Source organism: Pelodiscus sinensis, chromosome 13 (genome assembly GCF_049634645.1).
Source record: "Pelodiscus sinensis isolate JC-2024 chromosome 13, ASM4963464v1, whole genome shotgun sequence".
Classification (NCBI taxonomy): domain Eukaryota; kingdom Metazoa; phylum Chordata; order Testudines; family Trionychidae; genus Pelodiscus; species Pelodiscus sinensis.
In genome coordinates, this window is record NC_134723.1 from 17,021,108 (window position 1) to 17,038,549 (window position 17,442).

The 17,442-nt window shown below is 42.5% G+C and overlaps 1 protein-coding gene across 1 annotated transcript in view; it reads right to left on the reverse strand.

Annotated features, from left to right (window-relative positions):
• Window positions 1-267: 267 nt before the first annotated feature.
• LOC102454649 (sodium/hydrogen exchanger 2-like) overlaps window positions 268-17,442 on the reverse strand; it is a 67,521-nt gene continuing 50,346 nt past the window's right edge. The window contains exons 7-13 of the mRNA XM_025188353.2: window positions 15,948-16,018; window positions 15,166-15,330; window positions 13,761-13,872; window positions 12,404-12,538; window positions 7,654-7,720; window positions 5,262-5,394; window positions 268-1,745 (exon numbers count right to left, since the gene is read on the reverse strand). Coding sequence (XP_025044138.2) covers window positions 1,721-1,745; window positions 5,262-5,394; window positions 7,654-7,720; window positions 12,404-12,538; window positions 13,761-13,872; window positions 15,166-15,330; window positions 15,948-16,018 — 708 coding nt within the window. The 3' untranslated portion in view covers window positions 268-1,720. The remainder of the gene's footprint in view (window positions 1,746-5,261; window positions 5,395-7,653; window positions 7,721-12,403; window positions 12,539-13,760; window positions 13,873-15,165; window positions 15,331-15,947; window positions 16,019-17,442) is intronic.

The window sequence follows — 17,442 nt, forward strand, 5'->3', positions numbered from 1 at the left end:
GCGGGCGTGCTCCGCGGCTTTGCTCCTGTCCCCCTGGTCTGCTGGGGGGGTCCAGCAAAGCCGCTGGACCCCCCCAGCAGACCAGGGACAACAGAGCAAAGCCGCGGAGCACGCCCGCAGCGGGACAGCCCGAGCGTGCTTGAGCTGTCCCCCTGCCCGTGTGCTCTGCAGCTTTGCTCCGGGTCTCCCAGGTCAGCAGACCAGGGAGACGGAGTAAAGCCGTGGAGGACTTGGGCGGTCCCGCCACTCCCATCTCCCAGGCGGCGGCTTTGCTCTGGTGTCCCTGGTCTGCTGGGGGGGTCCAGCGGCTTTGCTGGACCCCCCCAGCAGACCAGGGAGACCGGGAGAAGGTTTTCTCGCCCTGGAGGACACGGGTGGCAACCCGCCGCCCGTGAGCTCCGGGGCGAGAAAAGCCCCGTTCGTAAGTGCGGATGCGACATAAGTAGGATCCGCGTAAGTCGGGGACTGCCTGTAGAAGTAGTTATAAGGAACTATTCATGTAGCCTGTAAACACTCTGCATACTAAAATCTGTAACCTGCTAACTTCCTCTTTTTGTCCTAAGATTGCAGATTCCAGCTACATACACACACACACGGTCTATATAAAATAAAATGGAAAGCAGATCCTTTTTTAAATTAAAGTGTCAGATTTTCATTTGCATTAAGGCCATTTTATACTGATCTGGCAGTGTAAAAAGAGGGCCTTAAAAGGCTTAGTTCTAAGGCCTATTTATGTCTGTTTTCAAACCTTTTCAACTGCCAGATCACTATGGAAGGGTGTTAGTGTAGAGAAACAGGCCCCAAATTTTTGTAAAGTAATTATAATCAGTAAAGTGTGATTAGCTAAAAATTGAATTATGCATCTGCTTTAGTGGTACAGTGTTACCCAGTGGAATATTACTGTACATGGAGGATAAAGGCTGTGCAAATCCATTGTATCATGTAGAAGAGGACTGAGGTCTTTGGTACATTCTTTATTTTTTTATATAGAGGCTCTATTTATTTATTTATTTATTTGTGTTCTGTTAAACTCCCCCTACCTTCTATCATGCAGATTAATAGGCAGAGAAGGAAATGGTTGATGTTAGTGATCGGTGAATTTAACATATTTAGAGATTTGGTTTGACTTGGTAAAGCAAAATTCTGAGGTTTGGATGCATATCTAGAGTTTCTAAGAATTAACCAAAATTATTTAGGTTTCCCACTTGCTCGATCCTCTTACATCCTGCCCCTTAATAGCTACCTGTGCTAAGAGGAGGACATTCTTCCTTCCTTTTAGGGGAGTCTCTCTGAGGACTTCTGTCTTCCAAAAAATCTTTTGAAAAGAGCCTCCTCACTCAAGCTTTCTTTATGTCTCTGGACCTCAGGAACAGAAATATTCTGAGGGAGGCTTTGCCACCTTGCCTCCAGCAGAAACACACTAGCCTAGCCTAGTGATTGTGCTCTGTTTTCTCCTGTTACTGATGCAGGATTTGGAGCTCCCCAGGTGCTGTGGATCATAGCTGGAAACCCTCAGATTTTTACAGAACCATGACCAAAAGGAAGAGGAGAGAGACTTCTCTCAGGGGAACGGTCCAGGTTTGCTTCATGGACAGATAAACTCTTGGATTAGTTCTTATTTCACCTTAAGCAGGTTTTTGGACCTGTTCTCAGCAGACGTGCAGTAGTTGTGGGGGGGGGGGGGGGGAAGAACCTCAGTCCAGCAAACTTCCTTCTCTCTCTATCGCTCCTTTGTGTATATTTCTCTGCAACAAATTTTTTATTTAAAAAAATCAGTAGTATATATAACCAGAGTTTTCTGCAGGAAATATTACATTGAATTCAGTAAAGCTCCCTCCCTCCCAACCCCCAAATACATTAGAAAAGCAATAAAAATAACTTTGTTCAATTTCAACCCTGTTGTGTTAGATTCCCTTTAATAGTTTTGTGTTTGCAAGACTTGCCAGTCCAGTAAGACATAGAGCCCGACCTTCAGGACACAGCTAGTCTTCAAATGCTCCAGGACTGATTTTCTTAGCGCTGAACCACTCAGTAGGAAGTACTGCTCTGAGTAGGAAGTGCAGTCCCCCATCTCATCATTGCCTCCCTTGCCAGCTTCTTCCTCTGCTTAATGAAACTCTCTCTTTAGTTCTAAAATTATTCTTAACGTTTAATCTAAATCTTCCCTGCTGCTCGTTGGGTCCCCACTGACTCAAGAGAATAACTGATCCCTATTCTTTTTCAAATATCCATTTCTGTGCTTGAAGTTACAGCATTTTTCCCTCTGCCTTTTTCTTAGACTAAAGATGCTAATATTTCCTGTTTCGCTCTGACTTTTATTTTTTGTTAGTACTGCTCTCTGAATTTGCTCAGGTTTCTTTATGTTCCTTTAAAAATGTGGTGTCCAGCAATAAAATCTGTTCTAACAGAGAGCCAAATGACACAGAGCAGGTTGCTTCCCCTATATATGATATACCTATTATTACAGCCCAGTATATGCCTACTCTTTTTTACAATTCACTTAGGGTACGTCTACACTACAACATTAATTCGAACTAACTTAGTTCGAATTAGTTAATTCGAACTAAGCTAATTCGAACTAACGGATCCAGATTAAAAAACTAGTTCGAATTAGCGTTTTGCTAATTCGAACTAGCATGTCCACATTAAGTGGACCCTGAACCGGGCTTAAGGATGGCCGGAAGCAGTGCCGGCAGGGCATCAGAGGAGGACTTACAGCGTGGAGATGCTGTCTCAGGCTAGCCGAGGGCTGTGCTTAAAGGGTCCCGACCCCCACCCCGGACAGACAGTTCTCAGGGGTGCCCCGCTTGCAAAGCAGTCCTGGCTTGGAGTGCCCGGACTACCCACACTGGGCACATCACAGCACTCGGCCATCAGCCCGGCTGCACTTGCCGCAGGCTGCCATCTGGGGAGAGAGGGCAATTGGGGGGCTGAAGCCCGCAGAGCCAGCCCAGTCCTCCCCATTGGGGGCTCGTGCCCCATTCCTCCCTCACCTCCTTGCTATAGGGAACTAGTTGCTATAGGGAACTTTCTGGGTGTCTGGCTGGTGCGTCTTGCCCACATGCTCAGGGTTTAGCTGATCGCCATATTTGGGGTCAGGAAGGAATTTTCCTCCAGGGTAGATTGGCAGAGGCCCTGGAGGTTTTTCGCCTTCCTCTGTAGCATTGGGCACAGATCACAGCTGAAGGACTCTCTGCATGTTGGGGCCTTCAAAGTATTGGAAGGCTTCAATATCTGAGACATAGGTGAGAGGATTATTCTAAGAGGGGTGGGCGAGATTCTGTGGCCTGCACTGTGCAGGGGGTCAGACTAGATGATCATAATGGTCCCTTCTGACCTTAAAGTCTATGAGTCTATGAGTCTATGAGTCTCCTTCCACTTACCCTTCCCTAGCCCCTCTTCTTGATGTACAAAATAAAGATAACGTGTCTTCCAAAATGGAATCTGTCTTTATTGAACAAAACTGGGGGAGACTGGGAAAAGGAGGTGGGAGAGGGGAAGAGAGAGGCTGGGAGAGGGGAGGGCAACTAAAATGATCAGGGGTTGGGAACAGGTCCCATATGAAGAGAGGCTAAAGAGACTGGGACTTTTCAGCTTAGAAAAGAGGAGACGGAGGGGGGACAGGATAGAGGTCTCTAAAAGCAGGAGTTGGGTGGAGACGGTGCATCAAGAAAAGTTCTTCATTAGTTCCCATAAAGAAGGACTAGAGGACACCAAAGGAAAGGAATGGGTAGCAGGCTTCAAACTAGTAACAGAAAGTTCTTCTTCACAAAGCAAAGAGTCAACCTGTGGAACTCCTTGCTGCAGGAGGCTGTGAAGGCTAGAACTGGAACAGAGTTTAAAGGGAAGTGACATCAAGTCATGGAGGTTGGGTCCATGGAGTGCTATTAGCCAGGGGGTAGGAGTGGTGTCCCTGCCCAAGGTTTGTGGAAGGCTGGAAAGGGATGGCACGAGACAAATGGCTTGGTCACTGTCTTCGGTCCATCCCCTCCAGGGTCCCTAGGTTTGGCCGCTGTCAGCAGACAGGTACTAGGCTAGATGGACCTTTGGTCTGACCCAGGACGGCCATTGTAAGCTCAGGGCTCAGGGTCGGGGGTCTCAGCGGACCCCCTTGATTCTCTTGCACACCTGCTCCTGGGTGGCCAGGCTGGCAGCTCTCCTGCCCTAGACGGCCACTTTCCTGTGCCTAGTGCGGAGATCGTGGACGAGGTCCACGATGTCCGCACTAACCCAGGCGGGTGCCCGCCTCTGGCGGTCCCGGGCAAGCTCCCGGGAGCCGCCAGCCTGGTCCCGGGAAGAGGGTGAGGGCTGGGGGGCATCGGGTGGGTGGCTCGATCCGTGCCAGGTGCAGGGTCTGCTGGCTGGGTGCTGGCAGGCTTGCACCTGGCACGGGCACCGTAGCCAGCCCGTGCCCCTTTAAGGGGTCCGGGGTCAGGAGAGGGGCAGACTAGTTTCCCTGGTGTTGGCCAGAGTGGGCTAGCCTCCCACTAGTTCGAATTAAGGAGCTACACACCCCTTAATTCGAACTAGCTAGTTCGAACTAGGCTTAATCCTCGTGGAATGAGGATTGCCTAGTTCGAACTAAGCGCTCCGTTAGTTCGAATTAAATTCGAACTAACGGAGCGCTAGTGTAGCGCCTATGAAAGTTAGTTCAAACTAACATCTATTAGTTTGAATTAACTTTGTAGTGTAGACATACCCTTATTCTCTTAGGGTATGTCTATACTGACACCGTACTTCGAACTAGGGTGACCAATGTAGGCATTCGAACTTGCAAATGAAGCCCAGGATTTAAATATCCCGGGCTTCATTTGCATCTTTCCGGGCACCGCCATTTTTAAATGCCCCGTAGTTCAAACTACCTGCCCGTGGCTACACGCAGCATGGACTAGGTAGTTCGAATCAAAGCTCCTTGCAGGAGAAATAACGGTAGTTCGAATTAGGAGCTTTAATTCGAACTACTTAGTCCGTGCCGCATGTAGCCGCGGGCAGGTAGTTCGAACTACTGGGCATTTAAAAATGGTGGCGCCCAGGAAGATGCAAATGAAGCCTGGGATATTTAAATTCCGGGATTCATTTGCAAGTTCGAATGCCTACATTAGCCACTCTAGTTCGAACTAGGGTGGCAGTGTAGACATACCCTTATTTACATCACATTGCTGACTCCTTTCGAAACTAAGGTAAACAGTTTTTCATCTACACAGCCAGGAAACAGAGTCAGACCCCTTGGTAGGAGGCCAGAAGCATGGCTATATTCTTACATTTCTGCAAGTGACCGTTTTTCTGTTTCTTCTTCCTTAAGCAATTCAGTGCTACCAGGCTGTAGAGGTGAGCTGAAGGTCATAGACTTTGATCGGCTGCATTTCAGATCAGGTACTTTTTCTGGATCCCTTACTGTGAGAGGAGGAAAACAGAGACTCTTTTGAGAAATTTTTCAGTCAATGGTAATGAAGAAATATTTAAAGCTAGTTTAAATTATTACCTGTACGTTGGGCTGAACTATCCAGTTACAATTATTATCTTTAGTTACAAAAACAATTAGCAGGCAAGAAGCACTGTTTTGATAGAAAGAAAAATATAATCTTAAAGCTGCTTTGAATTTTGAAATATGTTATTTAACCAGGAATCAAATACAGTAATTCTTTTGTCAGTCCCCACTAGTAACCACTGAATACTTAGTCAGTGTTGTAAGACCCGTCATTCATGCCAATGAGTAATTTTTAATGTTTTAAAGGAACAGATCATCTGTACAAAATGTATGACACATAAACAGTTCATGTTGGGTGCCCCCAAAACAAGCCATGTTCTATGGGAATTTAGAATTTATGGACTGAATGGAATACATTCTCTCAGTCACTCTCAAAAGTGGCCATCATGGCTGCGGGTGGCCTCCGGAGGCTTTTTCTTGGATGGAGGGAAAGCAAAGTTGTTGGGCCCTCTTTCTCCCCCCCCCCCCCCCCCCCGACTACTCCCCTCTGGAGACATGTGGGCACAACGCCAGAGGCACAGGCAGCCAGTGAGTTCATCAACAGCCCTGGGGCAGTGGGGCTCAGGCTTTGGGCTTCAGCCCTGCAGTGGTGGGTAACAGGCTCTAGCCGCACGACTTTGGGATCTGACCCTGGGCCCCATCCTCCACACCATGGAGCTTTGGGTTCTAGCCACAAGGCTTCAGGCTTCAGGCTCCAGTCCCCTGCCCCCCATCACCAATGACCCCCCATCCTGAGCTTAATTTACCTCCAGGCTTTCCAGGGCTGAATAAGTCTGCTGTGAAAAGTGATACTTATATGCTTGTTAATATCACTTTTCACAGCAGACTTACTAGCTAGCAGTAAATTAAATTAAAATGATTTGGATGTGTAAATGTGCATATCTATTTCTTTCTTCCTAAAGCTAATTAAGTATTTTAGACAAAAATGTGCAAGCAGACACCAAGAAGAGCTGGTGGCCACACTCGGTGGGCACCAAACAATTTGCCCCAAGAACCTGACCTATATCTATTGTGCATGTATTTGCTTCAGGCCACTATCTGACTTAGTGAGATAGCTGGGAACAGAACTGAGAAATTCTAGTGCCTACCTCTCCAGTCTGATCACTAAACCACATCCACATTTTTTCTGGGGAACAATGCTGCTTGAATAACTAAAATAAGCTACAATTTAAAATGCCTCCAGGATATAGTGACTGCACCAACTTTTCAAAGCCAGGCCTTCAAGTTAGTCTCCTACAGACCCGCACAATAGGCTTTTAAATAGGGCAGAGTACATTCTCACTCCTTTTCCTGTAGACTTTTACCCCACAATGAAGGGGACAATACGAAAAGCAGTAGGAACGCCTGGAACACTTAGCTATGAGTGAACATCTACTGCCCCACCTTTTTCATATCTGCCCTAGCTATGGGCATCAGAAGCAACGTTGCCTCATCTCTATCCTTAATCCCTCTCCTGTAACCCAGAAACAGTGGAAAGCTAGATTTCTGGTGTCTGTATATTTTAGCTGATAGTGCACATGGTAAGTCTGCATATTTTATTTTCCGATCTCTAATACATTAGGACTATATTTACAGCCCCCACTTTGCTTATGTGTACAACAGACTGTGACCAAAAAAGTGGGCATGTTCCCAACTTACATGTGAAAAACCCACATCAGCACATACAAGCTGGGTAGGTAATTGACTGACTGCCTCATTTGTGTGTACTAATAACTGTGTGTGCATAAAATAGCTGCCCACCCACTTTAGTAAGTGCAATCAGTTGCTCAGAGAAAAGAAGTTCCATGGGGTAGCCAAGTTAGCCTGTACAGGATAAACTTAAAAAACAAAACCTGGTCTGGTAGCACTTTATAGAGTAACAAAACATGTAGATGGTATCATGAGCTTTCGTGGGCACAGCCCACTTCTTCAGATGACCGGAGCTGTGCCCTCGAAAGCTCATGATGCCATCTACGTGTTTTGTTAGTCTATGAAATGCTACCAGACCAGTTTTTGTTTTTTAAATTTATCAGAGAAAAGAATACACTAACATGACAAATGTGCCCCCAGTGCACTAATGAATCCCAGCAACCAAGCCAACAAATCACTGATATAACACAATTTATTCTTCTTGAATATACCATAAGGGAAAACCACCATGGTCACTCATATGATTTCCCACTTACCAGTTAAGGACCGGCATAATTTAGGCTTTGTCTCAAATCTATGATGTGCAGAATAGGAGTCATCCTTCTGTGATTATGAAAGAAAGCCTGTAAATCTATAATGTATTATCTCCATAAAGGTCCTAAAGGACACTCATATTTGATAAATAAGCCATTCACAATCCCCATGCACTCTGTTTCCATTTGTTTTAATTTTTCCAGGAGAATACAAGAAAAACAAAAAGAAATGCTTCTACATATAGATTAAATACCTGGCATAGATTTCTGGGAGGAAATGTTTACAGACACTTATTTGTTTCATGTTGATGAAAGAGGCCTGAACTCTCAGGGAGTGATTTAGCAGATACAATCTGAAAGCAGCAGATCTGGAGTGATGAGGACCCAGCCAAGTATCTGAGCAGAAACTTGGCAAGGCCACATACATTTATTCCCTGGGTTTATGCCAAGTAGCCAGTGGAAAGCTTGCTAGGTAGTGAGCTCATGCTAATGAGTGCTCTCTCATTTTGCTTCAGCACTAATCTGCACTCCTGGGGAATTTCTATTAGCACAATGCAGCTAGAATTCTTTAGTATTGTTTTAACAGGAAGTAAATCCTTTATTCAACTATGATTTGGCTTGTAGGTCCAGAAACCCATGCTGCCAAATCTCTTCTGGCCACCTCCCAGCCCAGTTTTCTTTTGTTGGTGCGGGGAGAGCTTCATTTTTCCCTTTAACCAGTTACCTGATGCCCTCAATCCATTGTCTGCAGTTTTGTTGATTATTTTAGTAACAATGGCTTCCAGGGTTGAACAGCAGTAGCCTAACTCCCTGGAAAACAATCCTCAAGGGCATCCAAGGACTCTCAGAGTATGCTCTTTGCAGCCCCTCTGACACATTTACTAAAGGCAATATGTAATTTATGGCCATGCCTCACAGGCAGCACCAAATGAGCCACTTAAAGGGGAGAGGGCACTATATATGTGTCGGCAAAAAAACAGAGGGAAGAATTAGTGTAAATTTACAGGGCTACAAGTGCAAGTGTTTTTTTGGGAGCTGAATAATAATTATGTGTTTTCTAATGCTCTGAAATCACAACACAAGAATTTTTAGGTTGGATCATAGCTCTCGTGCAGTATAAAGAAACCCAAAACACGCACAGTAATATAGAGTGTGTATTGTGATACATATCTATAGCAAATGGTAATAGGAGACCTTATCCCTGAATTGTCAGCTCTCTTGAATGATTCTTTCCCCTGAAAGAGGGGGTAACTAAGATCTGAAATTGAATTTTTTTTTAGAAAAAGGATGGTTTTGGGGTTAAGCCACTGATCTAGCCCTTAGAAAGTCTGGGTTAAATTCTTAGCTGTAACACAGACACCTGAAGTGACCTCAGTTAATCTCTCTGTGGCTCCACTCCTCACCTGTGAAATGGAGTAATTAAATTTCTTTTCTCCATCTGGCTGTCCTATTTAGACTGTAAACTCTCCAGGGCAGGGTTCTTATGTATAGTATAGTATAGTATAGTATAGTATAGTATAGTATAGTATAGTATAGTATAGTATAGTAGTCAAGAACAATGGGACCCGGCTCATTAGCAACTACTCACATTAAAAAAAGGATTGGTAGAAACTTTTTGCATGGAAAGTGTATTGTAGAAAAAAAATAGCCTTTACAAAAAAAAACCCCTTGACATTACGGACATTTTACATTTTTCAAGAAAATTTCCATTATATTTTAACCAAAATGTTTTCAGAAAATTTTAGTTAAATCTATATATATATTTGTGTTTACTAAAATCCATATTTTGTTATTAAAAACTGGGTTTTTGGTCAATGAAAATTTTTTAGAATGATCTCAGATACTATTATAATTAAAATATTGCAATAAATTCAGGGGAAAAAATAGAAAATGGGTCAACTTTAAACTCTGCCTGTCAAATAGATGCATCTTTGAAATTTTTCATTAAATTTTTCACCTGTTTTTAAACAGCTTTAATGAGTAATTACTTTTGCATGTATTTGCCTTTTATTTTTTCCTGAGAAAGGTGCCAAGTACTTGAAAAATGAGGCTCCTAAGTTGTTAGAGCTGAGGGATATAATTCAAAGTTAATTTTCCCTAGTAATGTTTCTTTGCTATGTGACACAACATATTGCACCAGCAATAGGGGTGGTAGAGTGATCACTTGTACTTTGCTCCTAATTCTCTCTCAATTCTTCAGATTCTTGCTATCAGTCAAAGGGGATATACAAAACTAAAGTTTATTTCAGGTTTCTTTGATTTCAGTTTAGGTGTGTGAATATAATTGTAATAGTTCCATCTTGTGGTAAAATGCAGAATAGAACACTGCATGGAATAAGAGCACATACTTTTCTCTGGTATAATGATCTATAAACTGTCTCAAATAAAATCCTCAGGGTCAAATTTTTCCCCTGAATCTACATAAAGTAGAGAATGTGATCCTTACTTACACTTTAGTGTTCCTAAGTTCCAGCTAGACTTCTACAGAGTTTTCAATACTGGATCCCCTTTGAAGGAACATGGACCATGTGTATCAATTTGCCTTGAAACTCAAAGCCTAACTGACATAATCTGAAAATATTTGGCTTTTTAATCCGTTTTTATCAATGCATTTTCAATTTAATCCAACCAAAATCTACATTGTATACAATAAAATGATCACTCCATATCATTCCAAGTTAATATACTGAGACGTCTTTTAAAACATATTAGACATCTTCCCAGAATTTTCAGACATTAATCTCATTTCCTTCATTTCTTTTGCTATAAAAATGACATCAAAAAATTACCAAGAAAAGACCTTGATTATGCAAACAGTTACATAGGAGAGTATTTCTCTAGTGTGCAGAGTTACTCACCTGTGTGTTTCTAGCATCAGGGCCCAAGTATTTACATTTGTTCTCATTACAAAATCCAAAAACGGTGCAGTTAGCACCAAAACACGGTGATATGATAATTACTTTAACATAAAATTAACATGTTGTTAACTTTTACTTTATTAAATACTACTGCTAACTTTCAGATAGTTTTTTGTTACAATTAGCATAATGTAAAGGTATGTGTTGCAGTGCTACAGGCTACACTGAAATATGCATACTGTGCCTTGTGTCCAGTAATAAGATCTATCTACATAAATCCCATTGTGGAATTAGTGCCTTAATTGTATCTTGAGGTACCTCTTTCCCTCACAAAATTGAAATATAAGCATAAATATAGTAGAAGACATTTTGTTGATTTGACCTATCACTTACTCACCAGGTACGACACAAGTCTGAGCACATAGCAGAGTTCAGTCACTTTAAAGACCCAATACAATAATTTAGGGAAAGAATCTTCCCAAATTTAATATCATCTGCACTGCAATATCTAACAGGCACAACAGGGGATATCTATGATGGTGTGAAATGGTTAATCCCTGAACGTCCTTACTTAAAATAAGTCATCTTGCTCACATCATTCGCATTAGTTTACTGTACCTCTTTTTAAATTTAATTATATGTACCAAATGTTCTACAAGAACATGCCATGTTGTCTGCTATCTATTTTGGATTATAAGCATCAACCAGCTTGTATATGATTAAATTAAATCTTTTCAGTTGTTTGCTTCTGCAGCTAAAACACCTTTCTATGAATGAAGGACTAAATATAGAGGCTTTTGGTACATTACTTGATACCTTGATTGGTTCTGCAATGACAGGTTTTTCAACAGAGATCTGAGTGTGGAGTAAAGCTCATGAAGGTTTAGAGCTTCCTATGCTGTGCAAGAAATCACAAGCTAAATAAACATTAATCATTCAAACACCATACTTTTCCCCTCTGTTACATAATTGTTTTATTAAACACATTAAAGCTGCAGTTTGCCTTGGACATTTGACAGCAATTCTACAAAGCACTGAAGCATGTACTTAAAGCCCACTGAACAAATGCTACATGCTCTTTTTTCAGTGGATACGGACTGCAGAATTGGGGCTTTGGAAGCTAAATATTTTGGGCCTGATCTTGCTTGCATTAGTCAGTGGAAGTAATGGATGCCATGAAGTAGTCACAGGTGTTTGAATCATGTACAGCAACTAACAAAGTGAAATATTTTTTTTTTAAATTCAGAACATGAAGGCTCATGAAGTTATGCCAATGATAAATCTGGCCCTAAAGTTGGCTCTTAGGAATTATTTTTTATTTGCTTTTATTTCTTGAAGACTTCTCAAAACTTGCAAATAGTTTTTAAAAAATAATGGTAAAGCTCTGATATAAAAGCCTTACAAAAATTATTCTGACTTTCTGAAAGAGTTGTAAAAATATTTACAGTACATCTGGCAACATGCATCACAGCAACTTGTATCCCAAAATTTCAGCCTGTTATGAAATCCTATCAGAACTCCTCCCTCTTCCTATGAAAAACAAACCCTTATAACAGAAAAGCCAAGTGTTAAAACGGATAAGCAAACAATCAACACTGATAAAATATATGATAGTACAATTCAGTTCACAGTTATATAGAGGATTACTGCTCGTTTATTTGCCAGGGATCTGAATTTTTCAGATTACCCTAAGAATTTCATAATCACTAATATTCAGTACAAAAGTGAACAGACACCTTTGTTAAAAGGTACCAGAATCTCTTTTCTTTAAAATAACAACTTTCTGTAGTTTGGTGATGAAACTCCTCACCAGTCACCGCTGCATACACAAGAGAGTGAAAAGTAATCATGCATCATGCCTCTTTACAATGAAAACCTTCCCCAGCTGTCCATACCTCCTTTCTAGAGTGATCAGAGTCGCTTCTGTTCATATGGACTCGAAGGCTCCTGTGTCTAAGAATCAGGATTTCCTTTGCCTGCTCTGCTGTCCCACTTTCTCCAGGAAGGTTATGCCTGTTATATGCTGGGACCTGCTCACAGAAATCAGAAAACATATAGATCCAGCATCCACTGAAGTCAATGGGAGTTTTTCCATTGAGTGGGCTTTGTATCAGCACCATATGTCACAAAAATAAATTTCCCACATGTCAACTCTATTTTCACTTCCCCTGGTGTAGATATTGACTACGCTGGACATAATCCTGCTTCAGATGGGTGGCAAAAAACAGACCTTGACTCTTTTGTACCTGTTTTTAATTAATTTCCCCCAAAATCTTCTCTTGTTGCCTTTCTCAGCACAGTAACAAGACAGAAGGTGGTAGCTCTGTGCCAAGACGCCCACTTTTGCCCCACACCCCTACCAATTTGGTACTTCATGCCCAAGCCAAGAAAGCAAAGGCTTTAGTTGCATTTATGAAATCAGGCTCTACACACCATATAATCAGTGCTGGGCTGGGCTAGGGTAGGGTAGTACAATTGTTCTGCAAGGATTTCTCATACACCCAAGGGTGAATGTTTCATGGCAAAACTATTGAATATCTTTAAAATGTTATTATTATAGGGTCATTTAATTATTACTATAGGGTCATGCATCACTTGCTGAGGTCTTTGCATACACCAGGGGCTCCCTGCCCCTCCTCTGGTCCTCTCTCCACTGATAACCATATGTACCACCCATTCCCTTCCCTTTGGGGCTCCCTGAAACCCCCCACCACCTACTCCTTCCATGGTTCCCTCCCCTGACCAGAAGTTGTATTTGCTCCCTATATCCCCCACTTCTGAGTGCCCCTCTATTGCTCCCTTTGCCACATACCAGGGTCTGTGTGTTCTCCATGCCCTCCTTCCCCCACACTACAGTCTCCTAACCCAGGCCAGAGGCTCTGTGTGCCCTCCCATTCCCACTCTCCTCTCTATAGCTCCCTTCCCCCCACACCATGATCCCACATTCTCCCATCCCTGCTAGGGACTCTGCATGCACAGACATATTCCCTTCCTCGCCCCCTTTTCTCTCTTTCACGATGCCAGCATTTATAAATTGTATGGAGAGGGTGCACAGAACTAAAGCCATCTCGTTACACACACAAACAGAGAAATGCCAACAAAAGGAGTGTTTATCTTCACTTTGTTTAGAGGGAGACCTTTAGTAGCATATCCAAATCATCTCAATATCAGTGCATGCTGCTGAGAGTCAGAATAATAATATTTTACAATTCATATAACTGCTATATTGTAGCATGAATGGGAAAACCTTACTGTTCTTCTTATTCGGTATAGGTTTCTTGACAATATTTTCTGTATATTTTCCAGCACATCTGGATTCATAGAGTCTGATTCTTTGACCACTACGGTAGATCGGTGGCTGTCACTGCAAAGAAAACACCTGTGTTCTTCATCAATGCTTCATGAATGAGGTAAATTCCAAAGGCACGTAAAGAAGCTGACGTTACAATTAGCAGCTTGTTTGCTGAGCTGATAGACTACTACAAGGAAACTGGGCTGGTGAACAGCAAGATGCATAGTAGAGTAGAAATGTCAGAGTAGAGTAGAAATGTCAGGGGGAGATGGAATCACAGTCCTGTTACTTTAACTTCTGACATAATTGCCCAGACTTGCCATTATTTTCTCCATAATTTTTGAATGATTTTAAAGTTTGCCACCAAATGCATGTAATCTGTTCAGGTACAACATTGCGCACAACTTGCTGGGAGTTACACACACATGCTTGCCAGGAGAAAACTGTGAGTTTAGCTCCTCTGGCACAGCAGTGGGACAATTCACCAAAAGAACTTTCTTTACATCTGTCTAGGCTACATCATTTCTTCTCATGGAGCAGCCAGTAAGCAGGGGCATAAAGGGCAGGGAATTCATTAACTGTTCCGTCCAAGAGGATGGGCTATGCAGGTGCAGGATCCCACCCCCCCAGATCCTGAGTATCCACTGGGAAGAGAAAGTTATCCCTCATACAATGGATGCAGAAGCATTTACATTGAAATAAGGGTCAACATAGCTCCCTCAACATCTGCCCACAATCTGTGCTGATTAGCTATTAGGCAGCTGCGGCAACTGCAAACCATTGAGCTTCAGGTAATAATGCTGCTTTAAGATTTGATGTGTGAGGGTCCCCTCCCCTGCCCTCAGGTTATGTATAGCAAACCTCTTTCCTCCACCACACCCAAAAGTGAGATTAACTGTCTATGTTAACACCCCAAGCAGACAACAAACAAGAGCTGGTGACCCAGCTACTCTATGGAATCATGCGACAAATTCAACTTTCATTAGGAAATTTACATAAATTGATAAATTGATATTCCATTAGGGTTCTGATATAAAGTTATTGTACAACCATCATGTGCCAGGGGACTGACTAGCACTTTCATCTTTCAATGGGCGAGTCGCACAGAATGGATAAACCAAACATGGATTAACTGAATCTGGTTCAAATGGTTAAACAATAAAACTTTTACAATTTTTAAAAATATTTCTTTTAGTAATCTATATTTTACATAATGCCATGGACATGCCTCTGTCTGTGTTACAAATGGATACCAGTGTGCCTGTAGTCAGGATCCCCAAGCAGGGAATCAACCACCCATCAGCCTTTGTAATGTGAAGTGATTTGTGTGTGTCACTACACCAGGCCAGGGAAACAAACACTTACAGCAAAGATGTATGGGATGGCTCATGAATTAGCTGCCCTGCTTCCACTAGCTCAATGGCATGTTTCCTCTCTAGCTTTTCATAGAGCAGCACAATACTTGATTTTGGCTGGTCATACTCTCGGAGTAAGAACTTCTGAAGATATTTGCTGTTGAAATATTCCAATCTGTTCAGGGACAAAAAATAAATAAAATAAAAACCTCTGCTGTACGAATACTGCAATGCTCATGACTTGAAGGAAACAAAAATAAAACACTACTGTGCAGAACCTGCAATACTCTTGGAACAAAATTGCACTCTCTCATTCTTTCTTTCCCATGTCCCAGAACTGGTTCTGGCACCTGGCTGCTGTTCCTGTACATGCCTCATTTCCAGCAACTAGTGGGTCAGGAGCCCAACCCTGCCCTCCCTGCTTTGTGGGTGTGCAGATAATGCAGGGTTGTGCCCCACATGGACTAGATAGTGCAGCACATGAAGTTACAGCGTAGGTTATGGGAAGAGAAGAAAGGAGTCCTCTGTCAATGAAGTACCACCATGCATGACATCCCAGCGGAGGGAGGAACAGGAACAATCTGTTCTGATTTGGTGCCCAGACTACCTGGTCCCACCTTTTGAATTTAAGAAAAGAAAAACAAAGCTGTCCCTCTTTGTTTGTGGCTGTCATCTGCTTTACGACACATGGATGAATGAAGCTCAGATATCCCCCAGTGGAACCTATGGAAACAGAAACCAGACTCCTTTTTTTCAAACATGTAAGCAGTTGTATTTTTGGCAAATCCTTACTTGTCTTTCCAGTAATACTGTCCCCAGTGTCCAGATATATCTTCTATGCCAGCCAGCAAATGATCCAAGAACTAAACAGAAAAGAGGATTTTGCTATACACTGGTGTATTATTGCATATATGACGAACTCTGTTAGATAACATCAAAAGCCAGCAGAGGAAATAGGGGACATTTTCAGCTACGTATAGTAAACTGTAAAAAAGAACAGGAGCTGTCTACATGATTCCCCATTCAAACATCTATGCATATTTCTTGGTCCTAGAATACAGTGAGCGATTTGGTTTCTTTCTTTGCACAAGCAGAGAATAATCACTGAGAGGCATGTATCTGTTCTATATGATGCATGCAAGTTAGCCCATGTTCTGCAGAGCATGATTTGATGAGCTCTGGAAGCTTCATCATGAATTCTTGGAGAACAATGTGTTTCAATAAAGAGACATATTTGGTGTATAGGTGCTGACTACATAGGACTAGGTTCTACTAGACAGAGTAATAAACAGCTACTAAATAAAAATCAATGACTATATTGCATGTTAAACTCAAACAGCTTAGGTTTGTGTTACAAATTTTGAACGGGGAAATTTTCAACTTTAAAAATGTCTGAATTTCCCAAATTGCCTTTCCAGCTATCATCCTCAGTACAACAGGCTCTGCTAGGCCACTTTTTGTTCCTGTGCAGCTTCATCCAGCTGTAGTTAGAGAAATCTCCTTTTGCAGATAGAAACATACCAGGCTTTCAGCAAATAGCTGTTAATCCTGTGGCAGTGCTCTCCAATCAGTCTCCTCCACTCTGACTTGCCCTGCAGCTACTACACTGCAACCTAACATGGCTTCAGATTAGGGTTGCCAGATGGCTGAAACAAAACTACCGAACACGCCCCTCCCCCTGCATCGGGAAAAAATTCTGTTGAAGGGGGGAAAAAAGGGGAGGAGACCAAAGTTGCTGAGCAAAAAAAAAATTTAAAATAAACCAGCATTAAAACCAGCATGTTCCCTTTAAGTGCAGGGATAGGAACAGGGGAGTAGTTGAGCACTAAGACCCATGCTTACCTGGTTCCCCTAGGTCTTTTGGCCAGCAGCCATTTTGTGCCAGCAGCCTTAGGGAACCAGGTAAGCATGGGGACTGGGGGTGTTGGAGGCCAGGCCCTGAGTGTTTGTAGGGTTGCCAGGTACCCGGCACTTTCGCCTCCTGACCAGGGGAAAATTCAGAAAATACCGGACATTTTAGGTGTCCGGTATTCTCTGATTTTTTTTACTGGACAGGAGCCAAAAATACCAGACTGTCTGGGTGAATACCGGACACCTGGCAACCTACTTCAGATTTGTGTTGGGCTACACCTTGTCACAGTAAAGTAACTCAGCTGAGCTAAGAGAACTGAAAATCACATTCTTTTTGCCCATCAAGACGGGGTCTTTAAAAAGTGGCTTAGGAGGTGGAGTCCAGGACATGTTATGCCACAGAAGTTTTTTTCTTATTTCTCTGTTACATTTATAG